Source organism: Takifugu rubripes, chromosome 22 (assembly GCF_901000725.2).
Source record: "Takifugu rubripes chromosome 22, fTakRub1.2, whole genome shotgun sequence".
Lineage (NCBI taxonomy): Eukaryota > Metazoa > Chordata > Actinopteri > Tetraodontiformes > Tetraodontidae > Takifugu > Takifugu rubripes.
Window position 1 is genome coordinate 11,415,962 of NC_042306.1, and position 15,446 is coordinate 11,431,407.

At 44.5% G+C, this 15,446-nt stretch overlaps 2 protein-coding genes and 1 non-coding gene across 3 annotated transcripts; 2 read left to right on the forward strand and 1 right to left on the reverse strand.

Moving 5' to 3' along the window:
* The first annotated feature begins 540 nt into the window (after positions 1–540).
* ano8a (anoctamin 8a) lies at positions 541–9,854 on the forward strand. Its single transcript, XM_011616569.2, has 18 exons — positions 541–1,590; positions 2,953–3,063; positions 3,420–3,552; positions 4,418–4,556; positions 4,641–4,737; positions 4,935–5,051; positions 5,144–5,271; positions 5,395–5,556; positions 6,055–6,207; positions 6,285–6,411; positions 6,487–6,542; positions 6,633–6,707; positions 6,788–7,276; positions 7,391–7,567; positions 7,632–7,823; positions 7,906–8,037; positions 8,205–8,315; positions 8,685–9,854. The coding sequence occupies exons 1-18, from the start codon at positions 1,410–1,412 to the stop codon at positions 9,339–9,341; spliced, it is 3,237 nt and encodes a 1,078-aa protein (XP_011614871.1). The 5' UTR covers positions 541–1,409; the 3' UTR covers positions 9,342–9,854.
* trnak-cuu (transfer RNA lysine (anticodon CUU)) lies at positions 5,819–5,891 on the forward strand. The gene has a single exon. It is a non-coding gene; the product is annotated as a tRNA-Lys (tRNA).
* A 2,746-nt stretch (positions 9,855–12,600) lies between the features above and the next one.
* On the reverse strand, positions 12,601–14,934 carry LOC101080234 (DET1- and DDB1-associated protein 1-like). Its single transcript, XM_003975733.3, has 5 exons — positions 14,640–14,934; positions 14,342–14,422; positions 14,205–14,256; positions 13,918–13,979; positions 12,601–13,822 (listed from the first exon to the last, which is right to left on the reverse strand). Exons 1-5 carry the CDS (start codon positions 14,646–14,648, stop codon positions 13,718–13,720), a joined length of 309 nt encoding a protein of 102 aa, XP_003975782.1. The 5' UTR covers positions 14,649–14,934; the 3' UTR covers positions 12,601–13,717.
* Between the last annotated feature and the right edge of the window lie 512 nt (positions 14,935–15,446).

The window sequence follows — 15,446 nt, forward strand, 5'->3', positions numbered from 1 at the left end:
GTTTGTGTCTTTGTTCGCTTCATTTGCTCTCCAAAATCAAAATAGCCCTTTAATATCAAGCTTTTCTCAGGTGAGCCTGAAGTCATGTTTTCCCTGCACGCGCAGCAGAAACAGGCCCGTCTCCACAGATGACCTCTTCCTCTGCTGCCAATGCATCATTGATAACCCATCACCCCTGAACAACAGTCCAGGTTCTACAGACCCAGATGGCTGGGATCTGTACTTTCTTCTCTGGTCTAAAACAAACAAAAAAAGGAATCTTGACATAATAAATGTCGATATGTGAAAACATTTATAAGAAGGCAGAAAACCCACCAGTTGTTCCCTTGTTTGTTTTCAGAGAAGGAACATTCCCTTTAACCCTAAGTATTTCTTATCACGTCACAACATCCTGTTTTCTCTTTTTAAATGTGATTTACTGTTGCCCCCCCCCCCCCCCAACTTGAGTCAGATTTGTCAGGACGGATCGCTGTGACCATCCGTGCCTGTCTGCTGCCTCCATCTAGTGTCTGCACCAGTTATCACCCGCCTGGAGCTGCAGAGGGAGGAATAACCCGCTGTTGTTCTTACTGCTCGACCAATGACAGTCCAGCACGGCAAGAGCGACGGAATGTTTGATGGCTAAAATGAATTTATTGATCAGGGAAATGACGTTTGGGATTTGCATTTTGAGTGTGATAGAACGTAGAATAAGAACATCAGCAAAGAAAGTGATTGCGGTTGTTTGGATATGGTTTTGTCCACAGGCTGCTGTGGATTTGATGTGAATGTGGAGATCTGTGAGAGGCAGAAAAATCGAATTATTGCGTTCCTGGTTTGCTGAAAACGTGCATCTTTTCGGGTTGAAGACCGGAATAATACGCGCCTCCCTAACAAATGGTGCAAATATTAATGGATCTAAACATCTTGCGACTATATGTGCTGACAAAAGTGTTCCCGGTGCTCAAGACTGGCAGCACTCTTTGCAAGATGATTGGAATCGTCAACCTTCGTGAAAACTTTGCTTGAAAACCTGATGGAATTGTTCGTTACAGCTGCGGGTTATTGATCATATACGTAGGAATCACGTGGCCTTAGTGTAAACAACAACACACAAAACGTCGTCAAAGCTGCAGACCCTAACCTTTAAAGTAGTGCTCCGTTCCACATTGAACGCAGCTGCAGGTGTGCGTGTGCGCGGCACGTCTATGGTGTGGACCCGCTGCCTGCGCGGCGCGGTGCGGTGTTTCCCTCGGCTCTGGCGTCACCACCCAGTCACGAATGTGTGCGCGTAACGTGCCGATGCCATGATCATGTTCCTCCTCCTCATCCATCACACGCGCCGAGGGTTTTCCCTTCGCACGCAGCAGCCGTAATCACCCTTGCGGCGCGGTCTTCCGGTCCCAGCGGCGGGGTTTGTGCACATCGCCATGCAGGCGGCCCCCGGAGCGGCTGACGGCGACGCTCCTGTAAACAGCGGCGGCACCGCAGACGTCGACGACAGCGGCGGGGCAGGAGAGAGGATGGACAGGACGGTGGCAGCCGAACATCAGGACAGGAGCGACAACCAGCAGCAGCAGCAGGCGTCTTTATCGCCGTCCACTGTGCTCGGTAAGTGTGGGAGGAAAAGATCAAACTGATCATGCAGAAAATGCGTTTTAGTGTTGATCTGCAGAAACAGGAAGGATGGGACATGGAGTGTGCCGTGCATGGGAATGATGCTGCATTCACTGACCGATGTTTTGATATCTGGACTGGTAGTGACTCACTGGGGACTGGAGCATCAAACGTGTTACTGGGTTTGGGTCTCTTTTAATGCATGCAGGCAGCACACAGGTGCGTTAAAGGACTCGGTGCAGTGCACGAGCGTGTCCTGACGGGACACATGGGCTCCTGCAGAGGGTCCAGATGGAGTTGCCAACTCAGGTGTTCGTTATTGTCTGGTGGCAACTTGGTTTTACAGGTGGAACACTTGAGGGGTGACTAAGCAGATCTGTGCCGTTGCTATTGTTTACATCACCGAGGACAAACTGAGACCCCAATGAAGGTCTCTGCAGCTCCTTGGACTGGGTTTTCAGAGCAGATATGATCGGTTCTCACGACATTTTAAAGGAAATCCACCAACCTGTCAGCTTGAGATAGTTACATCTCAATGACAAGGAGATTTGTATCTTCACTGATGATGTAATGGCAAATGTTATGTAATAAACACCTTTGGCTGTTGCCTATAGCTCATTGAGCACTCGCTACAACTGTTAACCCAGAAGGAAGAAGAAACACGAGTATACTCTACCAGGAAGAAATAAATGATAAGATTTTTGCATATGTGGTACATCTAAAATATCCCATAATAATACGATGATGTAGCATTGCATTTGTTATGATTTGATGAAGATGATGATGATTACTATTTAACATAATAGGCAAAAAGGGGGTGTATCAACAGTGATACTGCAAGACTGCAGCAGAATTCGACGAGTCACTGTAGGAATAGTTAATAATAAAGGGATCGGCCTGTCCAGGTACAAAAGGCTGCCTTCTCTAGGCTGCTGAACAGGGAGAAGAAAGGACGGCAGCAGACTGTGAGCAGGTCCAAGCGCTCTGCTGGGGAGGCCCGGCCCGATATTTAATGATTTTAGAGACTTGAAAAGCTCGTTTGCAAGTGATTGTTTGCACACCACCCAGTTTAGAATCCATCTGTTTGCCCAAACCTTGTAGCATTTACTCAAAGTCATATGACCAGTGTGTTGCCATCAACCGTCAGGCTGACCAAACAGATGAGCATTTCTGCTAATCCTCCATGACGTTGGCAAAAATATGACGGGCAGAGAGGAAATAACAGCCGCGGTGAAGCTTTCAGCCCTTTCACACCGCGATGATGTCAGCAGGCGTTCACCTTCCATTTCCCTGTCTCACCCTCTCTCACAGAAACTTTATTAACGCTTTCATGTCCCGCTCCTCTCTCCGCTTTAGACAAACTGTTTGGGAAGCGTCTTCTGCAGGCCCGGCACTACATCATGTCTCGGAAGTCCTGGCTCAAGATGGTGCCTACGGAAAACTGTGACATCCTCATGACATTCCCAGGTGCGCCAGGCAGAGCCTCCTTTATTAAGTGTCTTTGGTGGACGGCCAGCCTCAGAGGACGCCGGAACAGCCTTTTACTGCAGGAGTCAAACTCCATCCTGTCAGCCTATGGAAAATTATTGTCGATGCGTGTTGACAGGCCTTTACGTGACCATTTGTTTTGCATTCTTTGCCCTCCTGTCGCAGCGGCGACGGATGGGTTTGATCCGGTTTCTCAAAGCAGCAGCGAGCTTTGTGTTTTCTGCCTTTAGCAAACACTGAGCTGACCACGAGGGAAGCCCATTGGTTTCTTTTAGTGTCTGGACTTCTTTCTCTTGCCTTTTCCAGCAAAAGTTAAAAGATTTCTCCCTCCACAGACATGATAGACGACCACACTCTGCTGTGGCTCCTGAATCAGATCCGTGTCGGCATCCCGCAGGTCAGCATTCAGGTCCGACAGCACAAACACACCCAGACGCACGCCTTCTTCATCACCACCACGTTTGAGAAGTAAGGCTCTGTCACGCATTGTGTGTGTTCCTATATTTGTTACCACATTCTATACCAAAGTGGGGACATATTTGGTCAGTGGGGACATTTTGGCTGGTCCTCACAACTTCAGAGGACTGTTTGAGGGTTAAGACTTGGTTTTAAAGGTTATAAATGGGTTTAGGTCAGAGTCAGAGTTAGTAAGTTAGGGGGAGGGTAAGGAGCTGGGTAATGCATCATGTCTATGAAAGTCCTCACCAAGATAGAAGCACAAGGATGTGTGTGTGTGTGTGTGTGTGTGTGTGTGTGTGTGTGTGTGTGTGTGTGTGTGCTTTAGTCCTGCCACGTCATTTTAAGACTGAAGATATTTTGTCATCACGAGCATTTAAGTTTGATTCTAGCTGGTCTGTATTGAAAAAAGGACACAGACAGAATCAACATTTTCCTAACCTGCTCAATAGAAACTCAAATACACAATGAAGCCAAAATATCACATCTAAAGGGTAACCAATCATTACCTCTTTTACTTTTCAACATTTCTGCACGGTCAAAGCAGCAGTGATGAACGCTCACCAACAAAAAGGTTCTATATTTTAAAAAAAACATCAATGTATTTGGCAAGTTAACATCTGATGAAATAATTTGGCTAATTTGATCATTTTTTTGGTCTTATTAGCTCAGCATGAAGCTAGAAAGCTAAAATGGAGTTTCTGTGTGAATGAGTAAAAGCCATGTTTGGTGTGTTTTTGGCGGACGTGGTTGTAAATCAACGGGTTGGAGACCGAACCGACAGCTGAAGAGCGTTTTTGTGTGCACCCATTTGTGCGCGCTAACCTGTCTGCACTCACAGCCTGCTGCCCATTTCCCCCCTCTCATCGCCCCTCAGTTTACTGCGCGGAGCCGAGCAGATGGGGATGCACAAGGCTGTCAAACCGCAGTTTGGCGGCGGGATGCGGCGCTTCTCCTGCGAGGAAGACAACATCTATGAGAACATCGAGAGTGAGCTCTGCTTTTTCACCTCACAGGTAAACTCACATTTGCAGTTTAATTACACGAGCTGTGAGGAGGCTACTCGGATTCTTAGATTTGGTTCTTTCTTCGTGTTTCAGGAGCGTCAGGGCATTATAAAGTACTGGCTGGACAATCTGAGAGCTAAACAGGGGGAGGTGCTTCACAACATTCACTTCCTGGAAGGGCAGCCACTCAGTATGTTTTGTTATGATTCGCACTTTTGATGCTTTTCTCCCTGTTTCTCTACGGAGGAAACGTTTCCCTCACTCTCCACTGTCTCTCAGTATAAATATCAGCCTCCTCTTTCTGTCAGACCCCCCCAAAATACAGAATTCTGGTTATTTTCCACACAACTATGACAAACTCACCTCAGACCCTCCTGTCCTCTTCAGTTCCAGAGCTGGTGGCTCGGGGTGTCATCCATCAGATGTTCCCCTTGCACGAGCAGAGGATCCTCAATCAGCTGATGACTTCCTGGGTCCAGGCTGTGTGTGAAAGGCAGCCCCTGGGTGGGAGGAAGACAGTGAACAGGAAGCCTTATTCCTCATCCATGCAGCATGGATGCTGACAAATGTACTTTCTGATTCCCTCTGCCTTTCAGATGATATCTGCGACTACTTTGGAGTTAAGATCAGCATGTATTTTGCCTGGCTTGGTTTCTACACCAACTCCATGCTTTACCCTGCTGTCATCGGCTTTCTGCTCTGGATACTTGCAGAGTCAGATCAGGTAGGTAAAGGCCTGTTTGTCACACAGTTGTGTTGTCTTTACCTGCCTAATAGGGAATTACAAGCAATCATTTAAACTCTTTAAACTATTTTTCCTATTGTGGACTCTTACCTTTGCTCACAGACCAGTCAAGATATCTGCTGCGTGGTTTTTGCCCTCTTCAACGTCGTGTGGGCGACCCTGTTCCTGGAGCGCTGGAAGAGGCGAGAGGCAGAGCTGGCCTACAGGTGGGGCACCCTGGACACCCCCGCTGAATCACTGGAGGAACCCAGGCCCCAGTTCAGGGTGAGGAAGCTTCGTCTGTTGTGTGTCAGCATCGACTAACCTGAAGATTTGCGCTCTTTATTCGTTCATTTGAATTTGGGGGGGGGGGGGCAGAACATGTGAATATCCACAGTCATTTTTTAGATCAGCTAGTAAAGAAGCTTCGGTCTGGTTGGCAGTTTTATCACTGAGCACTTGTGCAACAGGAAACATGATACGTTCTCCGTGTGCTCAGGAAAGGTGTGGAGACATTGGGGGATGGGCCTCACAGCTCAGCCTCACAGCCCGGCTAGCTCAGTCGGTAGAGCATGAGACTCTTAATCTCAGGGTCGTGGGTTCGAGCCCCACGTTGGGCGCTGACCTTTTCATATCAGAATATCCATTGTTTCATTTCCCTGGAATTCAGTAACTTTTAACTTTTCACTGTGAAATAATTATACAGGCTCTTAGTTACTATGGAATCTTTTTTAATAATTAAACGCTCTTCGTGCTCCTTCTGTCCCTCCCTCCTCTGTGCAGGGAGTGAAGCGCTGCAGTCCCATAACCGGCTGTGAGGAGTTCTATTATCCACCCTGGAAAAGAGCGCTGTTCAGATGGTTGGTCAGCCTGCCTGTCTGCCTCCTCTGCCTCTGTTTTGTCTTTCTCGCGATGCTGCTCTGCCTGGAACTGCAGGTGTGGAGAAAATAGCTCCCGGAAAGAAACCGAACTGATGTAATTTGAAAGATTCATACCCCTGATGCCTCCTGCAGGAGGTGGTGATGGAGATCCAGGAGCTGCCTGGAATCACCAGATTTGTCCCAAAGATCCTTCTGGCGCTGACTGTAACCATTTGCGACGAAGTGTATAAGAAGATTGCCTACTGGCTTAACGATATGGGTGAGAGGCACTTGTTCGTGGATGTGGGTCACGGTTTGCACCCCGAGGTACTGATGCGTTTGTTTCTCCATCCAGAGAACTACCGGCTTCAGAGTGCCTATGAGAATAACCTGATCATTAAGATGGTTTTTGTGAGTCGCCTTTCTGGCTTCTATTTGAGACAGACGTTTGATTTTGAGTTGACTCCCTGTAATATTTCTGTTATTATGGTTGTCTTCCAGTTTGAGTTCATCAATTCTTATCTAAGTCTTTTCTATATCGGATTCTACCTCAAGGACATGGAGCGACTCAAGGAGGTAACGGATTAATGTCTCCTCATCTCTTGTGCGTTTATCAGTCTGCACAGTGACAGACCGGTTGTTCCCACTCTTCACAGATGCTAGCCACTCTACTGATCTTCCGCCAGTTCTTACAGAACATTAAAGAGGTCCTCCAGCCTTATCTCTACGAGCAGAACAAGCTGGGTGTCTTCACCCCCAAGGTGCTCTGGGAGCTTCTCCAAGCGATAGTGTTCAAATACGGTCGCCTAGTTTTGGGGAAGGCCCAGGCCTCCATGACAAGCTACTCCTTGCTGGGCACCAGAGGGATCACCGACGGTCAGGGTGGTAATCCAGAACCGAGACGGAGAGGCGATTTGAAGGCTGGATTCAGGCTCACGGAGGAAGAGTGGGACATGAGTGACAGCAGTCTGAAGCAACGTAAAGTCAGCTTCACCGAAAAGGTCGACTACCAGGATGTGACGACAGAGACACAGGAGGGATACGATAGCTTGAAGGACAGTCCCACCCTGGTGGAGGACGGGATGGACCCGTCCAGCATTTTTGACAGTTGTGATGAAGAGAGTGACAGTGAATCGCAGGCTCAAGTATGTGGATTAGTTTGCTAGTGATAAACAATGATAAAGCACTTTTTATGTTATTGTGCTAAAGGTTTTGCAGCCTCGAGATCCCTTATCGTCTCCCGTGGTTCACATCAACAGGAGTCCAAGGAGAATGGTGCCATTTCAGCTCTAAAGGAATCCGACTCGCTCTGTCTGAGGCGAAGAAACGTCGGCGAGGGGAGAGAGGATCGGAAGTCTTGGATGGACCCTCCAGACGAACCAAAAACTGTCACTCTGACCCAAGCTGAGATCGAGAGCTGCATGAAGAGATATGAGGTAGGAGATGCGCTCCTCGCCACGTGCCAATAAAAACTCATTCACCGCCGATGTTTGTCCCCAGGGTACACTTCAGGACTACCAGGAAATGTTCATACAGTTTGGCTATGTGGTGCTGTTCTCGTCGGCGTTTCCCCTGGCGGCCATGTGCGCCCTTATCAACAACATCATCGAAATCCGCAGCGATGCCTTGAAGCTGTGCACCAGCCTGCAGAGACCCTTCGGACTGAGGGTGGGGAACATTGGACAGTGGCAGGTCAGGAACAGGTCCTGGAAAATGCCAGAGAAGGCCTTGGGGCCACACAGATCACCTGGTGATCCTCTCTCTCTGTCTGCAGACTGTGATGGAGGCCATGGGTCTGATAGCCATAATAGTGAACTGTTATTTGATTGGTCAGTGCGGGCAGCTCCAGCGTCTGTTCCCATGGCTGAGTCCCGAGATGACCATCGTCTCCATCGTCTTACTGGAGGTAGGGCTCAGTGCGGGGTCTGCACAAGCAGGTTTGTCCGCGATATCTTTAGTTTGAGGTCATCGAACCTGCACGACCTTTTGAATGTTTCTTTTTATTTTCTAGTAGATGTTACCTGATGTAACTGTGTGTTGAGCCTGTCCCTCTGTGGTCTTGGTGGTTTACAGCACTTTGCAATCCTCCTTAAATACATCATCCATGTTGCCATCCCTGATATCCCTGGCTGGGTAGCAGAAGAAATGGCCAAGCTAGAGTACCGGCGAAGGGAAGCTTTCAAGGTATAGTTGTGTCATAGCTTGAAAGACCTTCGGCGCAGCGTGAGGCCTGTTGCTGACTGCAGCCATGTTTCTGTACTCGTCCCTTCTATGTGCCTCCATCCCTGCAGCACAGCCTCACAGCAACGTATCTCTGTGTTCGTGTTTTGTCTGTGTCTTTTTCTGCCATATAGGTAACACTTGTAAGTTCTGTCACGTAAAAGTCAGCATATTTAAAAGCAAACAAGCCACAAACAGCTTGTTTGTGTGAACTTAAAACCCAAAGGTTCCCTTTTTAAAAATCGCTAATGCCAATTCTCCCTCCCTCTACTCTCTTACAGCGAAGTTGAATTTTGTTTTCTTACTGTGCCTCTCCTATTCGATCGTGTTCAGAAACATGAGCAACAGGCCCAGCAGCACTTTCAACAGCAGCTCAGACGCCGCCGCGAAGAGGAGGAGCTCCATCGTCAGGCCGAGCTGCAGGCTGAGGCCCGCCAAGACAGCGACTGCCACAAGTCAGACGGTCACCAGCACCACCACGACAAATCAACGGGGGGCAAGCCGGGGGACAAGCCGAAAAGACCCAACTCTCTGCTGGGGAACAACAATGTGATGAAGCTGAAGCAGATCATCCCTCTGCAGGGGAAGTTCTCCTCCAGCACATCTCGCTCGCCTGCTCAGTCTCCTACAGGGGGTGAGGCAAAACTCCCGGGATTTCTGAAGTTCCTGAAGTCCCCGGAGATGAAGAAAGAACCAGCAGTAGCCGTGGGGGCGACCGCGGGACTGACGGCGACCTCCGCAGCACCCCCTAGTGGCCAAGATAGGTCACAATCCCCAAACAAGACATTCAGTCCCGGGAAGCTGTTTAGTTTCAGCAAATCGGAGGGGACTGTGGTGAGCATCAACGGGACCCAGCCGGCGACACAGCCTGCTAACGCTCACCCGAGCAGGGCCGACCTGAACACCAGCCAGGAGGAGTTGCCCTCTAATGAGTCGGATAAGGCGGAATCCAGACAAGCAACTGATGTGGAAAACTCCGCCAAGAGTTAATAAACAGTGTAAAAAGTCTTCAGGCTTCAGAGACGGCACAACAGCGTTACTATGGAGACCACTGTAGTTACATGTTTAATCTGAAAGCCTCATAGATTCAATCCAGATGCAATTAATTCTTTATAACACAGCTTCCATTAAAGAAATGTACAGAATGTGACTGAGAGACTTAGTTTGCGTTTGCTCAAGGTTCAAATAGTGCATGACTGCCTGTGTTTTTGTTTTTGGAGTCCTGGATGTGCAGGATTCTGTTCTGTTCTGAGGCCTGTACTGAATGCATGTTACACGATGTGCACGCGTCACACGTCCGTCATGTCTTTTCTGTTGCAGCACTTTTAAAGCCATTGTATTCTTCTGCAATAGGTCCGATTGTTCTCACTGTGACCATATAAATATTCTATTTTTCCTAACTTTGGTTTTTTTTAAATGAATTATTTTACTACATTAATTAGTGAATGTAGCTCTAATAATGCTAATAAATTCCACTTCAACAAATCCAGAAATAGCATTGGCTAATTTAAAGGGAAAAAAATTTCTATGGATAAAAACTCCTATTGAGAATATAACAAATGCTACAAAACTTTCATTTTTGGAATTATATGGTGAAATACAGACCACACAGCTCAGTAAATACAATCAATTTCAGTTTTTGAGAAGTCTTATTTGATTTAGGTACTAGTATGAAGGAGTAAAACAATTATGACACCCTAATTATAAAAAATACTTGTAAAAACTTATTATGGGCTTATATTTATAGTTTATATTTATATATAGTTTATATTTTATTTTTACAACTTCAAATATTCCAGATAAAATTCAACCTTGATTTGCCGCTGTGTAAAGATGTGTTGCTCTGTTGGTTTCTGGAGTGGGAGACACACAGGTGTTGTATGACGGGGTCAGCGAGAGGCTCTATGCACGACTCACTTCCGGGTCTGGCAAAAGGACGTTCAGCCACTTCCGGTCCGATGGAACACGGAGGAGAGATGCGGCAGAGTTAGGGTCGATTGCAAACCAAAGACTACTGTGTCGTCGTATCTGTGTAATTGTGAAGGTACGTTGCTATTGCTAATTCTAACTAGCCTGAACTGCAAAATTATGGAATGAGGACGTATCTTAACTTGATGTCTGGCAAGAATAATTAATTAAATTAATTAATTTCCTATCCTCAGCTATTCTTCCAACTGCGTGTTGGAACTGTTAGAACTGCCCTCATCTTTACTTCATTTTCAGCATAAAACAGAGAGTCACTTGCACACTAACAACAGGCCAGAACAGGTGTTGCTCTGCTCGACAGCCTCTTCTTTCTTTTAAAAGTCCACTCATTTTTGCTTCTGTGCAGTTTAGATGAAGTTATTTATTCCCAGCCAGGTGTCCTGGTTAAGAGCTACTGCTCGTGTGTGGTGGGGTGTAGGATTTACATTATCAGACAGCTTTACTTTACTCCAAATGTGGCATGTCTTTACAATTTAAGTTTTTTCACTGTATTGTAGCTTTCCTCTCTTTTGTATGACCGACCACTAAATAGGGAGTGAAGCCAGGGCCTGTGGATTCCACGGTTGGGGTTTTTTTTTTGACACGTAAATACCTTGCAATGCACAAATCATTGAACAGATACGAACATTTGTCATTTTATTGTTAATTCTATCTTATGTATTGAATTTATTATAACACACTGAAGTAAAAACATTAAACCAACTTCACATTTTTTTTTAATTTAAACAAAATTTTGTCACATTTCATGTGCTCCTAACTACTTTTGCTGCTACATATAAGCTATTTTTTTAAGGTAAGAGGAAAAGTGTCGAAGGTAACTTTACACCAGTGAGAACCATATATTGATATTCCATTACTATTTGTTTTAACATTAGCAATCATTTTCTCAGGCTTTAACCAATGGCCCATTTTGGTAGCTGACCAAAAGACAAGCAACTATGTACAGTTGGTTCATGCTCCCTGACTGAAAGGGGATGACTGCACCGAATATCTTGTGTTCCTTCACTCTGTGAATCAGGCACTCAGTGTGGACTCTCAGTCTTGCTGTGGCCCGTGTCTTCCTGATCTCTGGCCCAGACAGTTGTGCTCTCTTTGACAGGAAGGCAGGTATGTGGACATTGCAGGGTACACAGTCTTCCAGTCTGGTGTGTGGCACCGTAGTTCAGTACAGTCCAAAATGACTTGTGTCAGGGTAATCCGCAAAACCATGTGGCAGGTGAGCTTTGATGGTCTCCTCATCCATTCAAATACCCACAGCACCCAGTACACTATAAAGAACGTTTGCCATGTGTTTATGATGCAGCTTCCAGTTGACAGGTGGATTGTGAATCTATGGGCCAGATCCTTTTAAATCAGACCCAATGACAAATAATTCATGAAAAGAAAGAACTCATTAATGGGTTGAAGAAGCTGAAAAGAATAAGATTCATCTTATTACTTTATAACAAGGACTTTATGACTGACTTTGATTTATTCAAGGGTCAATTAAAAGAATACTGTATGAATGCTGTAACAGTGATACAAACTGGAAAACCTGTTGCCGTTTCTGTGATGGCCTGAGCAACCTGGTCAGTTTTTGCCACACCGTTTGCTCTTGTCACTCTCTTGTGGATATTTAAAAATTCCAACCATCCAAAAGTAGTTAAATATCTTTAGTAAATTGGCTCAAAAGTGAAATATTCTGTAATAAGTAATTAATCATCATCATCATCATCATCATCATCACTGCAACTACAATTGTCTTTTTTTATTCCTGGTGGTGGCAGGTTCCTCAAAATGATAAACTGGTCAGGTTTTCATATTGATCCCCAGTGTTTATGTTTACCCTGATTATATTGCTTTAACCTCTCCTTGTTAAATATATCTCTATACTGAAGCAATAATTTGCTTTATTGAACCGTACACAATTCTAGGTAGTTTTAAATCTTACTGTTGACAAGATCCTACACATGTAAATCTTGCTTCTAAAGCCTATAAACTATTTCACTTAGATATCTTAGGGTCTGATTTTGTTTCATTTCACACTTAAAACTCAATAAAACAAAAATCCAATATTTTACCTTAATAGAATCCACTTTGAAATAAGCTATCAAAAGAATAAAATCCCACAAACTTTAACATATCATTTTCTTCAGTGTTTCAAGCAGCCATGATTGTAAATGGCCATATAACAAATCATCTGGGAAAAGACAGGGCTGAATCCATAACAATAAAACCCATTCTCTACCATAAAACACATTTCAAATGATTCCATATGACACCTGTAGAGCAAACACACCTTTATGGAGAACAAGAAAAATAAAATACATCACACAGGAAAAAAAATAATCATACCTGGGAAAAACAAGTATTTTAATTCTACTACTATTTGACAATGGAAGCGGTAAAAGTTGTGATTTACTGATAATTACACTTCATCAATGTGCAATAAAGGCTGTTCTTAAAGATATAAACATGAGCTGTGAGTTGGTTTTTACTGGATAAACGGTGAGGACAATCCCAACATGAATACATAAACATAACAGACTTACAAGTGCATTGGGGGCTTGCGTCACATTGACTGTCTATTCATCTCAACAGTTAATGGTACATATTTACAGCAGCATTAATGATTATCTGCATGCCAACAGAGCTGCACAGTGAACTAACCCCTGCAGTCACAAAGCAGCACTCATCCCTGCTTCCAAAGAATTAACCCTAAAAGGATGACTATCATGCTCTCGTCTACAAACGCAACACAACTATGACAATATGGCTTTAATGTCCTTATTAAGAAGACATTTTAAATATCCATTTAACTTCAAAACAATGTAAACCAAGAGTTTCCTTAAGACACAGTGATTTCACACTTTTTCATTTAAGGCAAAAAATAAAGACAATGTAAGAACATTCCCTTAGATATTTATGTCTTTCATATTAAATATGAAAGGGATTAAATTTAATTGAACCATTTTAATTCTCAGCTACTGAAAACAATCGCATAAATGATGAGTTGAAAAGAAATGTAAGATACATTAAAAAACAAGAAAGGGCCATCTGATGGCCTGTAACTTCTGACTTGAATTGTGCATAACTCTGAGATGTGGACACATGCAACTGTAAACCTCAGGACCCAGGGTCAAAGGAGGAGGGACTTCAGTCTGTTCGTTTATACGGAAAAGCTGCGCGAGCACAGATGAGCAAAAATCAAAACTGAATGCAAATGAAGAAATCGAAATGCAAAAATATGGAGTAACAATTTAGGTACTATTGTTAGGCTATAGCTGTGATGTGAAGCGTTCAGCATCAAAGCTTGGGTTTGGAAACATACAGTGTATCTTTCTGTGCTTTATTTTGCTTGTACTGATCAGTCTCTGCTGTGCATCTACAGCAATGAAAATCTAACAATCCTCATTCGCCTCCCAACTCTCTGTCCTAGCTACTTTGCGTGGAGGTGCCGCGTTATCCCCCTCGCTTTGATCCTGCTCACGCTTTTTCGCTGCATTCTGATAGGAAAGAGGAAAAATAAGGCAGGATGAGAATCACAGCTGCTGATCACTGCTATTGGCTCAAAATTCAATCTGGTGTCATTACGCTTTACCTTTTTATCCCACTGTTGATGTAGATATCGCAGTAGGATGTTTGTTTTCTCTGTAACGATGACTGTGAAGCAGAAGTAACGCCGATTGCATCAATAGACACAAAGAAGGAGCACATTCCCAAGACCTAAGACATTCCCAGTTGCACACTTCAAACACATAACAGTGTACGTACATCTCCATATTTCCTGTAATTAAAGCCAGACACATGGCCTCTGCTCTACTTCACACGCATTTCATTAGCTTTGACAAGTCACTCTGGAAGCATCATCAAATTTTCTGTGCTTACTCTGCTCTGATGGATATTCCCGGGTCGGAAGATACACGGACGGTCGACGGTTCTAAAAAAAATAAATAAACACAAACATGCAGGATAAGCGTGTCATTAAGTCATTACAGCATTAGGCAACAAATAAGAGGACTTACTGATGTTTTGCACACTGAGTCTGCATGAAACCTGCTGAAGTTATTCTTGTTGTAGACAGGAAGCCCCTTCAGGAAATCTCCCTAAGATCGAAAAGAAAAATAGGAAAGTTTACCTCTTCCTGCTGCAGCAAAAACCGAAAGGCTAGCAAGGTTCAAAACCACTTAAGGGACAACTATGTTTAACATGGCACTGGAGTCGCACTAAGAGCAATGCTACAGGATTTCGTCCGATTTGACAGATTTAAAATACAAAACGCCGAAGCGAGAACGCTCATATTGGACAGAGCTGTAAACATACCTTCTCCATGTCTGACCGAGTCACACTCCTGCTAATGTTTTAGCTTGTTAGCCACTAAGCCCCGTTGTTTTCGTCGCCGAGATGAGGATATGTTTACCTTTTAGACAGCTTCTTAGGACCTATATTGAACTTTAATTAAAAGGGCTTTGACACGAAAGCAATCGGACATTTCTAAACAACTGCAAATTGTCACTATTTTCCCCTACAAATACTTAAAAGACATAAATGGTGGAGGGTTAACAGGCTAACTGATAGTGATTCCCAACTGCAATTTTTGTTTTTCGTCCTTTTGGGGGCGGGAAATTGAAATTCGATGTAGGTGATTGGTTGACCAGTAAAGGAGACGCAGTATAAGGCGCGCTGATTGGCTGGGAGGTGGTTACGTAAGCGAAAAGCTTCCCTGCGAGATGAAAACAACGCAGGCACATTTTGTCTGAATGTGTGAAGACGTGAGCAGCCGAGCGAATGCTCTGTACTCGTTGAATAACCGCAAAAATAACCGTATCGACGTGTTCTCGCCTTCATTCTTTCCTACCAAGGACCAGGATGGGTGTTTCATATATTTATACCCACCATACGCTGCCCTGAACGCTTGTCAAAAGCGGTGGATATCATTGTCACAACCGAATACACTGAAACATTACATCATTTCTATTAAAATTGTTCCAAAGATAAGTGTGTGAATGGATTTTTTTTAAGGTTGGTTTATTTTTTTCTTTAGAATATTTGATGAATACCTCACAGAACGTTGAGTGACCTGTGTCCTTTGCTTTATTATACTTATTACACTATATTATACTCTGCTGC